General features: G+C 48.7%; 1 protein-coding gene across 3 annotated transcripts in view; it reads left to right on the plus strand.

Moving 5' to 3' along the window:
* The first annotated feature begins 334 nt into the window (after window positions 1–334).
* Window positions 335–21,444, plus strand: part of cluh (clustered mitochondria homolog) — a 106,029-nt gene continuing 84,919 nt past the window's right edge. For 2 of the 3 annotated variants that reach the window (XM_033045647.1, XM_033045648.1), the window contains exon 1: window positions 18,975–20,001. In XM_033045647.1, the coding sequence (XP_032901538.1) occupies window positions 18,990–20,001 (1,012 nt within the window). In that variant the 5' untranslated portion in view covers window positions 18,975–18,989. Of the gene's footprint in view, window positions 619–18,974; window positions 20,002–21,444 lie in introns of those variants that run through there. The other variant, XM_033045649.1, reaches the window with a different exon arrangement.

Consider the following 21,444-nt stretch of genomic DNA (forward strand, 5'->3'; position numbering starts at 1 on the left):
TTGATACTGAGTTCCGGACAATTTGTAAAAATCACATAAAATCTCCACAAAATGTGCAATTATTTGTTTGGGGGTGATTTAATTGTAAAAGACACATAAAATCTCAAAAAATGTGCATCTATTTTTTGGTGGGTGGTGAGTGATATTGAGTTGCGGACAATCTGTAAAGAAATATATAAGGTCTCAATAAATGTGTTTTTTTTTGTTGATTCTGCGTTGCACACAATTTGTTTCAAGATCAGGGCAAACTTTAAGTGTGGTTTCGAAAGGAGCAAGGTTGGGACGTCTCGCCAGCCGTATCAGACCCACCCCCCTTGGAAGAGGAGAGGGAAGGGAGGGGGGGAGAGAAGAGAGAGGAAAGAGAGAGAGAGGGGAAAGCGAGAGAGAGAGAGAAACCCTTCTGACAGCACGTGTGTTGGCAGCCGAGCCGGCGCTGTGCTTCCGTGCGCTGCTCAGCCTGCACTGTGATAGTGTCTGTCTGTCTCTGTGAGCATCTTGCAACCAGCCCAGGAGCAGCAGAGGGGAGAATGGTGAGCAAGACAGATGAAACGTGCCCGGCGGCGGCGGAGGACACCGGAGAGGGCGGCGAGAGGGGCTGTGACATTAAACGGGAGGCGGGTGAGTTAAAGGTCACAGTACACGAGTCCCCGACCGGGCTCTGCGTGTGTGTGTAACTGGGGCAACTAAGGCTTGTATGGGGGAGACACACACACACACACATATAACCCTTGGTCGTGCAAAACACACGAGGTTTCCATTCCCACCCGCAGACGGTTACACAACCCTGCAACCTTCCTTCCACGTTTCAACGTGTCCTGGTGAAATACAGTGACCCCAGAAGTGCAATGTTAGTGCCAGAGTCAGAGATATGATGAACAGATTCAGTGGCTTGTTGTGGGGGGCGAGGGGAGGACAAGTCCTTGTAGGTGTGCCCCCCTTTTGCAGGTGTGTGTAGTGGGTAACAGTTGAGATGTTGGGGGTGGGTGGGGGTTAGGTAAAAGTGGAAGGTAGGTCGGGTGATTAGGGGGGAGTTAGTGGGGCAAGGAGAGTAGGAGGATTAGGGGGTGAGTGAGAGGTTAGAGGGATAAGGAGTGGAGGTAAGGAAGGAGGGTCCATAAAGAAAGGGGTGAGGTGGGTAAAAGAGGGTTTGGAGGGAGGTGTGTAAAGGGGAAAAGTGGGCTATGGTGGGGAGAAAGGTGGATGTGAGGTGGGTAGAGGGGGTTTGGGGAGGATTAATGGGGGTTTGGGGAGGATTAAAGGGGGTTTGGGGAGGATTAAAGGGGGTTAATCCTGATTTAAATGGGGGGTTAGGAGGGAGGTGGATAAAGGAGAGGTATTGTGTGGGGAGGGGGTAGCTTGTTTATATGTCTGGGGATTGTAATGGGTTGAGGGGATAAGGTAAAGGTGATTTAAAAGAGGTGAGGAGGGGGTGTGAGTGGATAAGGGAAAGATTATTATAAGAGATTAGGAGGTGGATAAGGGAAATGTCAATGTGGATAAAGGGTAGGGGACTGGGAGGGAGGTGAGTAAAGGTGTGTGTGTAATGGGTTTGGGTGTGTGGGTGTCTATGTCTGTGTCTGTGTGTGAGGGGTGTGTGTGTCTGTGGGCCGGGCATCGGGAGCCCGCGGCACCCCCTCAGCTACCGGGCCGGGCCTGGGGGAAAGGCCGGGGCTGGAGCCGCGGCCTAGGGGAGAGAAGGCGGGGAGGGGGCCAACCTTCCTCATGACCCCCCGGCAAACTCCACTCCACCCTCAGTCAGTGGAAGCCAGGAAGGGCGGCAGCCCGGCCCTAGGCCGCCGGCTGAAGGTCACCTTCACCGCCGCCGCCGGTGTCCGGGACAGCGGGGAGAGACGTGGGGTCCCGGGCCTGGGGACGGGGAGACGGGACACAGACACCCTCCCCCTCCACCGGGCAGCTCCACACAACCCCCTCATCTCCTTCTCTCCCCACTAAATACAGCGGCCCGGAAGCGAATGGCGGCTCCTTCACGTCCAGGCCGGTTGCTGGGGAAGGTGATGGGGGCGGGACAGGGGCAGTGGGCCCAGAGCCGGCTCCCCCTCCCTCTACAACAATATAAACCCACCTTCTCCTCCCTGTGTCAATATAAACCTATCTCCCTCTCTAGAACATTATAACACAACTACCCCCTCCTTCTAGAACATTATAACACAACTACCCCCTCCCTCTACAACAATATAAACCCACCTCTCCCTCCCTGAGTCAATATAAACCTATCTCCTCCTCTATAACAATATAACACAACCACCCTCTCCCTGTGACAATATAAACCCATCTCACCCCTCCCCTGTGGGGTCCTGTACCAACTATCCCCTCCCTCCCTGTGATAGTATAACTCCATCTCCTCCTCCCTCTTTATCAATATAAACTATCTCCCCCATCCTTGTGACAATATAACCCTTCTCCCTGAAGAAGGGTCTCGACCCGAAACGTCACCCATTCCTTCTCTCCAGAGATGCTGCCTGTCCCGCGGAGTTTCTCCAGCTTTTTGGGTCTGCCTTCGATTTAAACCAGCATCTGCAGTTCCTTCCTACACATAACCCTTCTACTGCTCCATGTAGCAATATGAACCTATCTACCCCTCCCTGTGATAATATAACCCAACTACCCGCTCCCCGTCACAATAAGACCCAACTTACCCCTCTCCCTGTGGGCCCATCCCATCCACCCCCTCCCTGCCAGTGTATGATGCTACGATCCCATGAAGCAGCTACCCCCCTGACCAAACTAACCCCTCCCTGCCAGTGTATGTCTTGGCTACCCTGTCCCCTGTAAAAATACGACCCAACTGCCCGCTCCCTGCCAGTGTAGGATGTGACTGCCCTCTCCCTGTCAACCCCATGAGACAGCCTCCCCCCTGATCCGGCCTCCCCCTCCCCCTCCGGTATATGGCATGACCGCCTCCCCCTCCCCTTTGGGCTCCGGTCCCAGCTGTGCACCTTTCCCATCGGATTACAGTCGAACTATCCCCTGAAGTAACTGCCCCCTCCCCAACCCAACTACTCCCCTCCCCATATGATCAGACTACTCCCCTTTCCGTGGCTGCTTCTGGAGCAGCTGTCCCCCCCCCCCCCATCAGTCTATGACCCAGCAGCCTCCCTCCCTACTTGTTCACAAGTTATAGAAGTTGAATTAGGCCATTCGCCCCATCGAGTCTACTCCACCAATGAATCATGTATGATCTCTGCCTCCTAATCCCATTTTCATGCCCTTGACACCCGTTCTAATCAAAAATCTGTCTATCTCTGCCTTAAAAGTATACACTGACTTGGTCTCCACAGATTAGCTTCCCTCTGACTAAAGAAGTTCCTCCTCGCCTCCTTTCTAAAAGGGCGCCCTTTAATTCTGGTCCTAGACTCTCTCACCAGTGGAAACATCCTTTCCACATCCACTCTGTCTTTGCCTTTCATTATTCTATAAGTGTTAATGAGGTTCCCCCTCAACCTTCTAAACTCCATCGAGTAGAGGCCCAGAGCCATCAAACGCTCGTCATATGCTAACCCACTCATTCCTGGAATGTGACCCAACTCCCCCCTTCCTCTGGGCCCCAGTCATAGCTGCCCCCCTCACCTGTTGGCTTATTCTTCCCCTGACCCAATTACCCCCCAATTCCCCCTCCCCCCCCCCCCCCCATCACAATGTGACCCATCTTCCCACCCTCCTGCAGGTTTATGACCCAGCTGCTCTCTCCCTCTCTCTGTGGGGCACCTGTGCCAGCTGCCCCTCCCCGTCTGCCCTTGGAGCAGCTGCCCCCTGACCCGACCTCCCCTTCCCCATCGGTGTAAGCCCCAGCTGCCTCTCCCTATGTGCTGCCTCCCCCGTCCGCACCTGTCTGTAGGCCCCTGACCCAGCCCACCCCATCACCTCCTGACTCTTTTACTCCCTCCACATCAGTCTCTAACCCGAGTGCCTCCTCCCTGTAATTATATAACCCAACTGTGTAGCGGCAGAGAAATCTAGATGCTGGTTTGGACCAAAGGACACAAAGTACTGGTTTGAGACATTGCCTCACAGCGCCAGAAACCCGGGTTCGATGCTGACTACGGGTGCTGTCTGTGCGGAGTTTGTACGTTCTCCCTTGTGACTGCGTGGGTTTGAACAAATGCGGTGCACGAAATTCATTGTACGATGGATGAATTCTTATATTTGACACCTGATAGAAGTGTATGGAATGCAGGAAGTTGCGGGAAGAACTGGTAGAATTATATTAAATTATGAGAGGCACGGTGGCGCAGCGGTAGAGTTGCTGCCTTGCAGCGCCAGAGACCCGGGTTCGATCCTGACTACGGGTGCTGTCTGTTCGGAGTTTGTACGTTCTCCCTGTGAACTGCCTGGGTTTTCTCCAGTGTCTCATCACTATCCAAAAATGTGCAGATTTGTAGGCAAATTGGCCTCTGTACATTGCCCCTAGTGTGTAGGATGGGATAGCATAGAACTAGTGTAAATGGGTGATGATTGGTCGGTGTGGGCCGAAGGGCCGGTTTCCATGCTGTATCTCTAAATTCTCAACTCAGCGGGTCAGGCAGCATCTCTGGAGAACATGGATAGGTGATGTTTTAGGTCGGGACGAAGGGCCAGACTGAAGAAGGGTCCCGACCCGAAATGTTGCCTATCCATGTTCTCCAGAGATGTTGCCTGACCTGCTGAAGTACACCAGCATTTTGTGTCCTTTTATATAACTCAACTACCCCTTTCCAATCAGTTTATGACCAAACTATCCCCTCCCAGTTATTATATGACTCAGATGCCCTTCCCTGTTAGAATATCACCCTGCCTCCCCCTTCCTGTCAGCCCTTGACCCAATGTTTAAGAAGGAAATGCAGATGCTGGAAAATCGGGCAAAACGTTGCCTATTTCCATCGCTCCATAGATGCTGCCTCACCCGCTGAGTTTCTCCAGCATTTTTGTCTGCCCTTGACCCAACATGGGCGGTGACTCCTGGTTCCTGCCCTTCATGGGCTGGAGTTGGATGCCACCAGTGCCAGGCTTGTGGCAGCTCAGCCCCGGAAGGTCAAGTTTAGATTAGTTTAGGGATACAGCACGGAAACGTACACTTTGGCCCAGCAAGTTCCCGCCGACCAGCGATCATCCCATACACTAGCACTATCCTACACACGAGAGACAATTTACTTTTTTACCAATGCCAATCAACCTATAAACCTGTACGTCTTTGGAGTGTGGGAGGAAACCGGAACACTCGGAGAAAAACCACGCAGTCACGCCGGGAACATGGAAACTCCTTTCAGACAGCACCCATAGTCGGGATTGATCCCGAGTCTCTGGCGCCACTGTGCTGCAGAGGGTTTGAAGAACCCCCCAACCTGAACTTGATCCTAAACACATTTTTATTTTCGAGGTCATAAGAGACTGCAGGTGTTTAGCATAGAGAAACAGCGTGGAATCTGACCCTTTGGCCCGCCTGGAATCTTGAGCAAAAAAAAGCTGGAGGAGCTCAGCGGGTGGTTTCGGTGGGAAGAGATGAGTGAACCAAGGAGTTGTGGAGAGAGCAGACTCTACAGAAGGTGGAAAGGGACGGTTTAGAAAGATGTGACTGGTAGTGGCCTCATGTTGTGTAGTTTAGAGATACAGCGCGGAAACGGGCCTTTTGGCACACTGATACCACGCCGACAAGCGATACCTGCACACTTACACTATCCTACACACACTAGGGCCAATTTACAATTATACCAAGTCAATTAACCTTCAAACCTGCACGTCTTAGGAATGTGGGAGGAAACCGGAGATTCCAGAGAAAACCCACGGGGAGAACGTACAAACTCCGTATAGACAGCACCCATGGTCGGGATCGAACCCAGGTCTCTGGTGCTGTAAGGCAGTAACTCTACCGCTGCACCACTGTGCCATGAAACTAGCAGAAATCTTTATGTTTCTTTTTGTCTATCAATGGTGTAAAGACACATTTGCACTGGATAATGTAAAGATAGTGGACAATATTTAGGTAGTGTGGACTGGAGGGGTGCCTGTCATTCAGTGAGTGAGGAAGCCCTTCATACCACATGTTAAGGCAAAACCCAGAACTAGTGTACAGGTGATTGTTGATGGGCCAAAAGGCCATTTTCCATGGTGTAGCTCTAAACTAAAATAAACATGCACAGGTGAATAGTTGCGAAGCCAGAGGAAAGAATGTAGGTGGATGGGGAGGACAGGAAACTGTGGCGACACAAGGAACTGCAGATGGTGGTTTACAAAAAAAAAGTCACAAAGTACAGGAGTAATTCAGAGGGTAAGGCCACATCCCTGGAGAACATGGATAGGTGACGTTTTGGGTAGGGACCCTTCTTCAGACTGTTTGTGTGTGTGTGGAGGGGGGGAGAGAGAAAACTGTAAGAGAGGAGGGACAGATTATAGGTGAACACAGGTGAGGGGAGGGGTTCAATAGGCAGATGGTGGACAGAGGCCAGAGATGGAAAAAAAAGATGTGAGACAAAAGGATTGAAGAGTTGCGAATTGTGAAGCCAGAGGAAGGAATGTATGTGGAAGGGGAGAGAGAGGGGAGAAATGGGTGCGAGTCCAGGTGGGATACAGGGAAAGGGGAGGGGGTTACATTGGTAGATCTCCTAAGAAGAAGTGCAGGTATTGCTCACAGTAGACCTGTGTGTACTCTAGGGAGGATGGATGGCTGAAATCTATGCTGAGACCCATGCTGGCCTCCCTCTGAATAGCCAAGGCCTCTGGCTTGCAATCTGAAAGGGGAATCCTGGATAAATGTGTCCACTGAGCCTGGTTGCCATCCTCTCCCTCCCCACCCCTAAACCCCAATTGAACCATTAATCAACCTAACAAAAAATGAAGTTCCATTTCCAGTCTTGGTACCACAATGCAGAATTATAATTGCTTCTAATGAAGTGACACCATGCTTAAAGTCATATCTGAAAAGCAGATGGTGCGTACGTATTAAATGGTTATTCTATCCCATAATGTCTTAAGAGGGCAGTTGAGTGTTCCGTGTTAAACTTTATATAATCCATGTCCATTTTCCGGCATTCGTTGGTCTGGCAGCTCATTTAATCCGGTCAAAATTCCGAGAATGCACTTTAAATCGGCGCCTCACCCCGGAAGGCCCCCTCGAAAATGCGGGGCCTAGGCCGGGAGAGGCAGCCGATCTCTACCTCATTGGGACTTCCGCGGTCAATCGGCGGGTTGAATTTGCGCTGTGCGGCCGGGGATCTGGAAATCTGGCCCTGCCGGAGCCGGCAGGTCCGTTCCCGTAGCTGACTTCCGAGGCCGGCTTTGTGGGCCGGTATCTCGGCTCCTCAGCGGCCTAGGCCAACTGTCCCGGTACCGTTGGACTCCTCTCAGAGGCCGTGGCCTGCGTGGTCCGGAAAAACGGATAATCCGGCAAGGCTCTGGAACCAAGGGTGCCGGAAAATTGGGGGTTGATGTAAAATGCATGTCATTTACGAGTACGACATTTTTGAGGCTGCGTTTGGAGTTTTGGTCACTGAAATAGAAAGCATGATATTAATCTGAAAAGAAGTGCAGAGAAGATTTACGAGGATTCTGCCAGGAATCAAGAGTCTCAACTACAGGGGAAGGTTGGGCAGGCTAGGACTTTATTCCTTGAAGCACAGGCGGCTGAGGGGTGATCATATAAAAGTGTATAAAATCATGAGGAGAATGGATAGGGTTAGGCACAGAGTCTTTTACCCAGACTAGGGGAATCAGGAGCCAGCGAACATAGGTTTATTGGGAGAGGGACAACATTTAATTGGAACTCGAGGGACAACTTTTTCACTCAGAGGTTAAGTGGGTATACGGAATGAGCTGCCAGAGGAGGTAGTTTAGGCAGGCACTATAACAACATTTAAAAGACACTTGGACAAGTACATGGTTAGGAAATATTAAGACAGATAAGGGCTAAATGTGGGGAAATGTTCACAAGTTATAGGAGTAGGATTAGGCCAATCGGCCCATCAAGTCTACCCCGCCATTCAATCATGTCTGATCTGCAAATCCCATTTTCCCGCCTTCTGCCCATAACCCTTGACACCGTTCTAATCACGAATTTGTCTATCTCTGCCTTAGAAATATCCACTGACGTGGCCTCCACAGCCCTCTGTGGCAATAGGTTCCACGGATTAACTACCCTCTGAGTAAATGTGTCCGGCTTTGGCGGGGCATCTTAAAGTCACCATGGGCAAGTTGGCTGAACAGCCTGGTCGTGTGCTGGATGACTCCTTGAGATTGTTTTGCACTGAGGGTTTGAGTGAAAGTATGTACCTTTTATGAAAGATTTTTTATGGTTCTGAAGCCATTTATCGATACCATTGATCTTTAAGGCAGTCAGATTACCACATCCCTTTTTCCCCATTAATTTGAATGAAGAAGTTTACAATGTAACATAAAATACAGATAGCCACACTAATGGAGTCGTGCAGCGTGGAAACAGACCCTTTGGCCCAACCGACCCACATGCCCCAGCTACACTAGTCCAACCTGCCTGTGTTTGGCCCATATCCTTCTAAACCTGTCCGATCTATGTACCTCTCTAAATGTTGCGATAGTCCCTGCCTCAACTACCTCCTCTGGCAGCTCGTTCCAAACACCCACCACCCTTTGTGTGAAAAGAGGTTGCACCTCTGATTCCTATTAAATCTTTCCTCCTTCACCGTAAACCTGTGTCCTCTGGCTCTCGAACGTGTAATGTAACAATAAAACTATAAACTCTAAAACTCAATCTGTCTGGTGGTTTTCCCACTCATTGGTACAAAGTAGTGAAAGGAATATTGAGGCCTGCTTCTTGCTAGTCATGTGGACAACACAAGTCTATCTTCACAAAATCTAATTGTGTTGCACCCACAACCAAGTGTATTATTCTGTCTGCCTGGACCTACCTGATCTCCCAGTTGCCAAACACTGTAATTCCCCTTCCCATTCCCACACTGGGAGTGCACCGTAGGTTCACAAGGTTAATACCCGGGATGGCGGGACTGTCATATGCTGAGAGAATGGAGCAGCTGGGCTTGTATACTCTGGAGTCTAGAAGGATGAGAGGGATCTCATTGAAACATATAAGATTGTTAAGGGTTTGGACACGCTAGAGGCAGGACACATGTTCCCGATGTTGGGGGAGTCAAGCACCAGGGGCCACAGTTTAAGAATAAGGGCTAGGCCATTTAGAACGGAGACGAGGAAACACTTTTTCTCACAGAGAGTGGTGAGTCTGTGGAATTCACTGCCTCAGAGGGCGGTGGAGGCAGGTTCTCTGGATGCTTTCAAGAGAGAGCTAGATAGGGCTCTTAAAAATAGCGGAGTCAGGGGATATGGGGAGAAGGCAGGAACGGGGTACTGATTGGGGATGATCAGCCATGATCACATTGAATGTCAGTGCTGGCTCGAAGGGCCGAATGGCCTACTCCTGCACCTATTGTCTATTGACCTTTCTGTCCTAGGCCTCCTCCATTGTCAGAGTGAGGCTAAACACAAATTGGAGGAACAGCATCAGATATTTCGTTTAGGCAGCTTATAACCCAGTGGTAATGAAGGTTGATAGGTTCTTGATTAGTAAAGGCATCAAAAGTTACGGGGAGATGGCAGGAGAACGGGATTGAGAGGGAAAGATCGATTAGCCACGATCAAATGGTGGAGCATGCCGGATGGGCCAATTCTGCTCCTGTATGTTATAGTTACAACTCCTGTACTCGCATCCTTCTCCGTTGAAGGTCAGTATGTCAAACACCTTCTACATCACCTGTGGGGTCACTTTCAGGGAACCGTGTGTCTGAAGAAGGGTCTCGACCCGAAACGCCACCCATTCCTTCCCTGTAGAGGTGCTGCCTGTCCCGCTGAGTTACTCCCAGCATTTTGTGTCTATCTTCAGTTTCTACCCATCCCAGTAGATCTTTCTGCTCTGCAACATTCTCAAAGGTGTTTCTTGTGTAAGTCCTGCCCTAGTTTGACTTTAGCGAAACACACTTGGCAGATTCAAATTCTATTTGCCAGCACTACCTCTTATAATTCGGATATGGTCCAATACATTGTTACTCATTGCCCTCAATTCCTTTGTGTCCCTGTCATTTTTTATTGAAATAAATAATTCTGAAAGTGCATACTTGATACAAATAAGCACTTAAATGTATTCTTTGTACAAACATATATTCTATACCACATCTCACAATTCAAATAATTACTTGTACAGATTTATGTAATTGGTTAATTATTTACGTTATAACAGTGTTATAAATTCAACTGATCACTAATCACTTTGTCACTCTATTCAATGAACGTTCAGTGCAAGTTTCACCTAATGTACCTGGCTTGTCCACTTTACAGGTATGAGTGAATCTGATGCATCACCTGGAGTCATAGAGTGATACAGTGTGGAAACAGGCCCTTCGGCCCAACTTGCCCACACCGGCCAACATGTCCCAGCTACACTAATCACACCTGCCTGCACCTGGTCCATATCCCTCCAAACCTGTCCTATCCATGTACCTGCTAACTGTTTCTTAAACGTTGGGATAGTCCCAGCCTCAACTACCTCCTCTGGCAGCTTGTTCCATACACCCACCACACTTTGTGTGGAAAAGTTACCCCTCAGATTCCAATTAAATCTTTTCCCCTTCAACTTAAACCAAACTTAAGTTGAAGGGGTCCTCGATTCACCTCGATTCACCTCTTGTCCTCGATTCACCTACTCTGTGCATCTACCCGATCTATTCATCTCATGATTTTATACACCTCTATAAGATTAACCCTCATCCTCCTCCGCTCCAAGGAATAGTCCCAGCCTACTCAACCTCGCCCTATAGCTCAGACCCTCTAGTTCTGGCAACATCCTCGGAAATCATCTCTGTACCCTTTCCAGCTTGACAACATCTTTCCTATAACATGGTGCCCAGAACTGAACGCAATACTCTAAATGCGGTCTCACCAATGTCTTATACAACTGTGACATGACCTCTTCAGTTGTTGCATTAATAAGGTTCTTTTCATAACTTTGAGTAGATTATTATGTGAGTTCAGCCACCATCTTGATGGCACTTGTGTTTGTCAGATAATCGAAACCCTAACACAACATCCAGCTCATTAATTACATCACAATTACAGTTCTAGGATGATTAGTTGATCAGCTACATTTCATGTCGTTTTTAGTTTTAGAGGTACAGCGCGGAAACAGGCGCTTTGGCGCACAGAGTTTGCGCCAACCAGCGGTCCCCACACTAACACTGTCCTACCACACACGAGGGACAATTTACAATTGTTGACAAGCCAATTAGCCTACAAGCCCACATGTCTTTGGAGCTGCCGGAGTAAACCCACACAGGTCACAGCATACAAACTCCGTACAGACAGTACCCTTAGTCGGGATCGAACCCGGGTCTCTGGCATCGTAAGGCAGCAGCTCTGCCGCGATACCATCGTGCCACAGTTTCAATTGTACATTTTTCACTTGGTCTGATAATTCTCTGCACATTCTCAATCTACTTTTCTCCTTCAGGAAGAGTTTGTTTTACTTTTAGTTTGAGAGATATATAGCATGGAAACAGGCTCTTCGGCCCACCGAGTCCCACCGACCATCGATCACCCGTTCAAACTAGTTCTATGTTATTCCACTTCCACATCCGTTCCCAGCACCCTCAGGTTAATTTACAGCGGGTGAATTAACCTACAAACCCACCCAACTTTGGGATGTGGGGGGTCAGACAGCATCTGTGGAGGCACATGATTAGTCAGGGGAGAAGGCAGGAGAATGGGGTTTAAGAGGGAAAGATAGATCAGCCATGACTGAATGGCAGAGTACTCGATGGGTTGAATGGCCTAATTCTGTTCCTAAAACGTATGAACTTATGAAATGGACTGATGACATTTCGGAAAGATTTGAGGAAGCATCCCGACTCGAGATGTTGTCTGCCCATTCCCTCCACAGATGCTGCCTGACCCCCTGAATTCCTCCAGCACTTTATATTCTGCTAATGTTTACAGCACCTGCTTCAGTCTGAAGAAGGATCTCGACCTGAAACGTCACCCATCCCTTCTCACCAGAGATGCTGCTTGTCCCACTGAGTTACTCCAGCTTTTTAGACAATAGACAAAAGACAATACGTGCAAGTGTAGGCCATTCAGCCCTTTGAGCCAGCACCGCCATTCACTGTGATCATGGCTGATCATCCACAATCAGTACCCCGTTCCTGCCTTTTCCCCATATCCCTTGACTCTGCTATCTTTAAGAGCTCTATCTAACTCTCCCTAGAAAACATCCAGAGAATTGTCCTCCACTGCCTTCTGAGGCAGAGAATTCCACAGATTCACAACTCTGGGTGAAAAAGCTTTTCCTCATCTCTGTTCGAAATGGCCTACCCCTTGTTCTTAAACTGTGGCCCCTGGTTCTGGACTCCCCCTACATCGGGAACATGTTTCCTGCCTCTAGGGTGTCCAATCCCTTAATCTTGTATGTTTCAATAAGATGCCCTCTCATCCTTCTAAATTCAAGTGTATACAAGTCCAGTCGCTCCATTCTTACAACATATGCCAGTCCCGCCATCCCGGGAATTAACCTCGTAACCTCTTTGTGCCTATCTTCGGTTTAAACCAGCATCTGCAGTTCCTTGCTACCAGACGTACTGTTGTACATCGCCATTTTAATTAGTCATTAATATTTAGCCTTTTACGGTGATCAGATATTTGTGAATTCCCCTGCAGTAATCTTTGGAAGAGATCGCATCTCATTCTCTCCTTTTCTTCCCAAAGAAAGCAAGCTGGGCTTTGCCTTTCATCATATATTAGGTTTGTGATAACCTTGAATCGGCCTTGCTGCTCCCGTAATGGTTCAAGGACACTATCGTCAGGTGACCAGTGTGTAACACCCATTTCCTTTCATTTGCTCTCTTTCACTCTGCAAATAAAACCTTGTATCAACTTAAAAAAAATAATCCCCACAGTAAATATTTCAGTGGTCACTAGGTAGGACAAGGACAGCAGCATAAATTCTAATTTGCTCCATAAATTTGCCTCCTTCCTATCTCCAAAATCTCTTCTCACCCCTTAACTGTCCACTATCTTTGCAATCCTCCCATTCTGGCCTCCTGCTCAACCCTGAGTTTAATTTATGGCCTTTATTTCTACTTTATTTCTTCATTCTTTTTTTCCTTCTTTCCTTCTTTTCCTTTTTTTTTTAAAATTTTGGTTATAAGGTTAAAAATGATGATGTACAATAATTGTATCATTGTTATGCCGATCGTCTTATCCTTGTACAATTACTTCTAATAAAAAGAAATTAAAACGTAATTTATGGCCAAGCCTTAAGCTGCCAAGGACCAACATCCTAAAATTCCCTCGCTCTTTATCTTCCATAGAACTTCATAGGCTCCAGGATCAGAATTAGGCCATTCAGCCCATCAAGTCTACTCCGCCATTCAACCATGGCTGATCTATCTTTCCCTCTCAACCCCATTCTCCTGCCTTCTCCACACAACCCCCTGACACCCGAACTAATCAACTGGATAGTGATAAATCATAAATAAATGATGTCCCATTTAAGAAGGATAAACTAAATGAATAAACCGTACTAATCAAGAATCTATCAGTATGCTTTCTATGGTGCATCTGTGGAAGTTTCTAAGTGTCATGGAAGACAGAGCCAATTCCTTCAGTCTCCTTAGGAAGTAGCTCTGTGAATGTAATATTATTGAATTTCGAGTTGCCAATGCATAGATATTCATTTTGGTTTTTGCATTTTAAATGTACAAAGCTCATTTATCATTGTGTTCCGGTTCTCTTGAGCAGGATTGTGAGTGCTGATTCAAGAATATATCCAACTTTACTGATGTTGATGTTATTGGGTATTTTAAAATACATTCTGACGTGAGGGGGTAGATGTATTGAGGTCCCATAAAGGTGCATAAATCTGTGTGTGCAGGCAGAACCTGTACAGGGACAAGGCCACAAATCAGTGCATCAGGCACGGGTGACCGCTGCAATTCAGGGGCCCTGAAGAGAGGGGGCAAATACCTCTACAGGAAGGTGAGGGTGAGATAATGGGCTGAGAGAGACAAATGCTTCTACATGAAGGTGAGAAAGAGGAGGGATGTCTTTGTGTGCAGGAAGGAACTGCAGATGCTGGTTTAAATCGAAGATAGACACAAAAGTGTCTGGAGTAGCTCAGCGGGACGGGCAGCATCTCTGGAGAGAAGGAATGGGTGACGTTTCGGGTTGAGAACAGTCCAAAGAAGGGTCTTGACCCGAAACATCACCCATTCTCTCCAGAGATGATGCCTGTCCCGCTGAGTTGCTCCAGCATTTTGTGTTTATCTGCAGGATAACACTTAAACCCCTGTCCCACGGTACGAGTTCATTCCAAGAATTCTCCCGAGTTTGCCCTGATTCGAACTCGGACATTTACGGTAATGGCCACTCGTAGGTACTCGGGGCTCTCGTGGACATTTTTCAACATGTTGAAAAATCTTCACGAATCTTCCCGAGCTTACCTGCCGTTAGCGAGTCTTCCAGAGCACCTGCCGTTGGCGCTAAGAGACGTCCCCGAGCTCCGACGTACCCGCTACGTTCATTCTCCGTGCTTACCACGAGTTTGATTTTTTTTAAACTCGGGAGAGCTCTTGGAATGAACTCGCACCGTGAGACAGGGCTTTTATGATTTAAAGATACAGCATGGAAACAGGCCCCTTGGCCCACCAGGTCCACCTTGACCAGCGATCACCCCAGACACCAGCACTATCCCACACACTGGGGACAATTTCCAATTTTTACCAAAGCTAATTAACCTACAAACTTGTACGCCTTTGGAGTGTGGGAAGAAAGCGGAGCAGCCAGAGAAAACCCACGCAGTCACAGGAGGAACGTACAAACTCTGTACAGACAGCACCCGTAGTCAGGATTGAACCCGGATCTCTGGGGCTGTACGGCAGCAACTCTACCGCTGCGCCACCGTGCCTCTCACAATTTAATATAATTCTACCAGAGTTCCCCGCAAGTTCCTGGTTCCACATACTTCTATCAGGTGTCTCAAATGTAAGAATTCATCCATTGGAATGAATTTCATGCTCTATATTTGTTCAAATACTTATTTTGTGGTTTAAATACCAATCCTCGCCCCCATTCACATGGACGTTGTTATGTTAAACGATCCTGACCTTGTTTTTGGTTCGGCAGCGTTCAAAGATTTGTTTTGCCTGCCATTACGTGACGAATAGATCGCAGGCCATTTAAAGAAAATGATCTGGTTATTGTTATAGGGACAATCTTATGTCTCTCAGAGGCGAGGCTGGAGAAATATCTGTGTGGCATTCAGTGAGCAGAGGGTGGCAGTGTGCTAGGCACTCTATGCGCAGTTTGCTCGGTTAAGGGGACTGAATTTGATTTCCGGTCCTCATTGGCACTTGTTACGTTTTCCCGAGAGGGAGAGGTTAGCTGTTCTCAGCTGCGTTTGTGGTATGAGGAAAATAAATCTGGCTGTTTCTGGCTGGAAGGAAGAGACAAAGGACTTCGACCTTAATTCACACCTAACGCAGGCTGAATTACTTTGTAAAGATTAACTAGAAATTTGTATTCTGACCTCTTATCTCCCCACAATGATAGATGATAGACCAAGTTGCAGATCTGTACAATATTAATGGAGGCACAAGGAACTGCAGATCTACAAAAAAAAAGGCACAAAGTGCTGGAGTAACTCAGCAGGTCAGGCAGCTTCTCTGAAGAACATGGACAGGAGATGGGTCAGGTCTAAAGGAAGGTCCCGACCCGAAACGTCACCTATCCATGTTCTCCAAGAGATGCTGCCTGACCCGCTGAGTGACTCCAGCACTTTGCGTCCACTTATTTAGTTCAGTTTGGAGATACAGCGTGAAAAGGAACTGCAGATACTGGTTTACAGAAAAGAAGACACAAAGTGCTGGAGTAACTCAACGGGTCAGGAAGCATCTCTGGAGAACATGGAAAGACGATGTTTCAGGTTAGGACGGGACCATAGGAAGAGAAATGGAATATCAATCTGAAATCTGAAATTAAAAAGAATCACCTCTCCATGTCTGTATGAAGAAAGGTTCCGACCCGAAACGTCACCTATCCATATGCCCCGATGTTGCCTGACCCGCTGAGTTACTCCAGCACTTTGTACCATATCAATGTTTGGTACTGAGTGTCATCATTTTATTTGTTTTTTCCAATCAAGATTGCACCAGACCTGAAAGTTCATTACATATTTTCATTCCTTTGACCCTCAGCAACAGCCTAATATCGCTTTGCAGTCGCCTTGTATCCATTTTTCACACACTCAAAGATAATTTTGCCAAAGATATTCCAAAGACAGAGCGGCACGGTGGCGCAACGGTAGAGTTGTTGCCTCACAGCGCCCGAGACCAGGGTTTGATCCTGACTGTGGGTGCTTGTCTGTACGGAGTTTGTACGTTCTCCCTGTGACCGAGTGGGTTTACTCTGGAATCTGCAGTTCCCTTCCACACTCCAAAGATGTACAGGTTTATAGGTTAATTGGCTTGGTATAGATGTCAATTGTCCCTACTCTAAACTAAACTAATTAAGACACAAAGTGCTGGAGTAACTCAGCGGGTCGGGCAGCATGTCTGGAGAACATGGATAGGTGACGTTTCAGGTTGGGACCCTTCTTCTAACACACTTGGCCATGGTAGCGAGTCCAAACATGGATGCACTGACATGTGGCTGTTGATCCTTGTTAATCTTTTCATTAAGTTGTTGATCCTTGGAGCTTCATCCATTTTGGGCTCCTTGATTTTATACCATAACCTTTTTAGCTTGACCTGCACAAAGTCAATTGCATTTAGTTAATGTGTAGGGAGGAACTGCAGATGCTGGTTTAAACCGAAGACAGACACAAAAAGCTGGAGTAACCCAGGGGGTCAGACAGCATTTAGTTAATGGCTTTCCAAAAATAGCTGATTCCTGAAAAAGCAATTTTTTCAATTATTTAAGAGGGAGACTTCTGCCTGCATGTTTTTGGACTATTTTGAGTTTTTCAGATGTGAGATTATTTGCCCGTTTTCTGTTTCTACGACTGATTTGTTGAACTCAAGCCAGGCTGGATGCAAATGTTCCCCTATTTATTGTATTAGAGTCAAAGAGTTATTCAGTATGAAACAGGCCCTTCGGCCCAACTCGATCATGCTGACCAAGGTCCCCCATCTAAACTCGACCCATTTGCCCATGTTTGGCCCATATGCCTCTAAATCTTTCCTGTCCAAGTGTCTTTGAAATGTTGTTATAGTACCTGCCTCAACTACCTCCTCCGGCAGCTCGTTCCATAGATCCCCTCTCACCTTAAACCTATGCCCTCTGGTTTTTGATTCCCGTAAAAAACTCTGAGCATTCACCTTATTAACCGGACAGCACAGTGGCGCAACGGCAGAATGCTGCCTCACAGTGCCAGAGACCTGGGTTCCATCCTGACTACGAGTGCTGTCGCTACGGAGTTTGTACATTCCCCCTGTGACTGCATGGGTTTTCTCCAGGTGCTCTGGTTTCCTCCCACTTTCCAAAGACGTGCAGGTTTATAGGTTAATTACCTTCTGTAAATTGTCCTTGGTGTGTGTAGGATAGAACTGGTGTAGAGCTGATTGTTGGTTGGCGTTGGTCGGACTCAGTAGGCCAAAGGGCCTGTGTCCACATTGTATCTCTAAAACTTAAACTAAAACTATCCCCCTCATGAGTGGCTGCAAGGAATAAAGTCCTGGCCTGCCCAACTTCTCCCGATAGCTCAGGCCCTCGAGTCCTGGCAACATCCTCGTAAATCTTCGCTGCACCCTTTCCAACTTCCAATGGTGGCACGGTGGCGCAGAGGTAGAGCTACTGCCTTACAGCGCCTCGATCCTGACTACGGGTGCTGTCTGTGCGGAGTTTGTACGTTCTTCCCGTGACCTGTGTGGGTTTTCTCCGAGATCTTTGGTTTCCTCCCACACTCCAAAGATGTACAGGTTTGTAAGTCAATTGGCTTGGTATAAATGTAAAATTGTCCCTAGTGTATGTAGGGTAGTGTTAATGTGCGGGGATCGCTGGTCGGTGCGGAAACAACATGTTTCCACGCTGTATCTCTAAAATTAAAACTAAATCTATTCCCCTCATGATATTATATACCACTAAAGGTCACCCCTCGTCCTCCTGCACACCAAGGAACAAAGTCCTCGCCTGCCAAACCTCTCCCTGTAGCTCAGGCCCTCGAGTCCTGGCAACATCCTCGTAAATCTTCTCTGCGCCCTTTCCAGTTTAAGTTGGAAGATGTGTCCAGGTCTTGCAGTCAGGCTCAGTGTAGGTGCAAGTGGACGCTGGTGTGAGTGAGTAGCCCTCAGCTGATGGTTCGTGAGCTGCCTTTGACATTTTCTCACAGCTGCTGCCAAGCAAGAGCCTTGAACAGGCTGATTGTAATGGATGTCACGCTGCCTGAAAGAGCAGCCTTTATTCCCATCAGAATCTCCGCTTGCTCGGATTCTCCGGGTAACAGAAATCGGCACGCATCCCCCTCTCTCCTGGGCGGAGAGATTGATGTTAACGCTGTCTTACACCCGGCTGTTTTACAAGCGATAGCAAGAGTTTTTTAAAATCTTCACAACATGCCTGTTGCAAAGAAGTGTGATGTTGGGCTGGGGCCTGTGTCCTTGATGTCCACAGTCAATGTGCATCGACATGCCAGAAATCCACTCCTAGGCATGTGGGCAGCTCGGCCGTCACAGCTGCCGTGAGGTTTCATTAGGCCACTGGAAATATACCGGAGGCTTTGCCCCGCTCTCTCTCAGATCTCAGTCTGCTCCGCAAGCTCGGTGTGGGAGCTGGTTTCACTCTGAATCCCGTTCATTTTGGACATCTGTAGCAGCCAGGCTTTCCATCGTCGTGTTGCTCATCGGTCTCGTTCCTCATCCTTTCTGTCCTCACGTTCCCAGTTTTGTCGTTCCTCATCAGTCTTGCCCCCTCGTCCTGTTCCTCAGCAGTGACACGGCTGGATTGCCCCTCGGTCGGCGGGCCGGCCGGTGATGGGTAACCGGGTTTTTACCAGTTGCAAGCTCCTGACGGACTCGGTGCTGATGAGGCCGCGGGGTGTAGACCACCCGCACGCGGACCGCGCACCACTGCTGCCCGACCCTCAGGCAGAACCACCGTCCCACGCCCACACCTCGGATAAAACGGTGCAAGCGGGGGTACAGTCTTCGCAAGTTTACCCTGACCTCATCTTGAGCAGCACCACAGCCCACGGCTTCAGCCCAAAGTGCCGCCGCGCATCTCCAGCTTTTGACATTGCCGGCTTCGAGGACGGTCTTGGAGGAGAAGCAGTCCCGTCGGGCAAGGAGGAAGGTGGTGCGAACAGGGAGACGCCGTGCCAGGTGGATTGCGAGCCGGTGTCTGGCGGCCTCCCTCGCGCCCTTGACGAGGTCACGGGGCAGGTGGAAGACCGCGACTGCCCGCCTTGGGTCTGGCAAGCTGATCCTAGGCCAGAGTGCACGGACTGCAGCGAGGACAACACTCCGTACTCCGAGGAGACCCCCCTGGAAAAAGCTGACCCGGCAGATGTGGCAGAGAGAGAGAAAATCACCGGCCTGGGCTCATGGAGCGGATTATCGAGCTGTAGCCCGGAGTGTGGTCTTCTACAGGAAGGTGGCGCTAGAGAGGGTCGGACGAAGCAGTCTTGCGCCGAGCTGGTGGCCACCAATGATCATCCCTCCGGAGACGACAACACCGCGGACGGCTTGTGCCGCCGTTCACCATTAAACCACGGGCTTGCTGCCTTGCCGGCTCTTGACCTTGTGGCTCCGCGCCGCGAGAGTGCGAGAAGGGGTGGAAAGCGGGATTCGCCGGTGGGTTCTGCCCCGCCGCGAACAAATGACCGCGGCTTGAAAGGGACGAGGAGGCAGGCAGATGGAAAAGTGGCGGGGATGTTGAGCCCGCCAGGCTGCTCGGAACTCCCTGTCACTGCGGAGGGGTCGAGCCAACACGCAACAGCTCTACGGAGGAGAAGCAAGAGAAAGAGACTTCTTCACACCGAGCCAGGTGGATATGGAAAGGCAAATCAAAATAAAGTCTGAAGTCTCCAGAGATGCTGCCTGTCCTGTTGAGTTGCTCCAGCTTTTTGTGTCTACGGTTTAAACCAGCATCTGCAGTTCCTTCCCACACAAATCAAAATAAACCCTCTGTTCTTGGTAGAGAGTAGCCGGTTAATTATATTAATTGTGCAGCTGAAACCAGCTGATGCTTAAAGCTGGCAGCTGTAATTCTGGCCACCACCGATTTATTCAGTGTGATATTTGACAGCGTTTAATTATTTTCTTGTGTTTGGATGGCACATTTTAACCCGTGGAAGACTGAATCCCTCCTTAACTCCCCGACCGAACTAGACGGGACTGTTTTGTCCCGCAGGTAGGAACGAGGAACTGCAGACAGTGGTTTACAAAAAAAGACACAAAGTGCTGGAGTAACTCGGCGGATCAGGCAGCATCCCTGGAGAACACGAAGATTCAGGTCGGGACCCTTCTTCACATTAGTGTTGTTTAGGGTAGAAATGGGAGTGGGACAAGTGACAAGCAACTGAAAACGCAATGGTCCTGACCCAGATCGTCACCTATCCATGTCCTCCAGAGATGGGGGCCAAAAAGGCTTTTTACACATTGGCCTTCATCAGTCAGAGTATTGAGTATAGTCTTGGCATCATATTCATCACAGGCCTTGTGGGTGGAATGAGCTGTTCCTGTGCTGTACTGTTGTATTTTAACTGGATCTAATTACCTAGTTTTGCCTTTAACACAGCACTAACATAACAAAGTGAACAGATGTTGAGCCATATGGCCCTGAAGACCTCAGTAAGCTCGTGTTGATCCGATCTTGGCCTTTACCCCACTTCCCTTCCTGCTCCATTTATAGCGCAAAAATGTCAGGGTAGGATTTGAACTAGAATCATTCATCGGTCCAGGCCTTTAGCTCACCGGTCCAGTAACTCAGAGTCATAGAGTCCTACAGCGTGGAAACAGGCCCTTCGGCCCAACATGCCCACACTGGCCACCATGCCCCATATACACTAGACCCACCTGCCCGCCTTTGGCCCATAACCCTCTAAACCTGTCCTATCCATATACCTGTCTAAATAGTATCTGCCTCAACGACCTACTCCGGCAGCTCGTTCCATGCACCCACCACCCTTTCTGTGGAAAAGGTCACGCCTCAAGTGCTTATTAAATATTTTTCCCTCTCACCTTAAACCACTTAACCACTACCGCATCATATCCCTTAAGGCCCTGTCCCACTTACGTGTCCTTGGCACGCAAATTACGCGACCTCGTCGTCGCGTTGAGGTGCACGAGCATTGTATGGCTGTGCAGGGCCGGTCCCACTGAGAAGCGCGGAGGGGTATGGAGTTGTGCGCGGTATCGCGCGGCGCACTGAAATTTTGTACCGAATAAAACCTTTGCGCGCCGACGAAAATTGAAGATAGACACAGAA

This window comes from Amblyraja radiata, chromosome 28 (genome assembly GCF_010909765.2).
Source record: "Amblyraja radiata isolate CabotCenter1 chromosome 28, sAmbRad1.1.pri, whole genome shotgun sequence".
NCBI lineage: Eukaryota > Metazoa > Chordata > Chondrichthyes > Rajiformes > Rajidae > Amblyraja > Amblyraja radiata.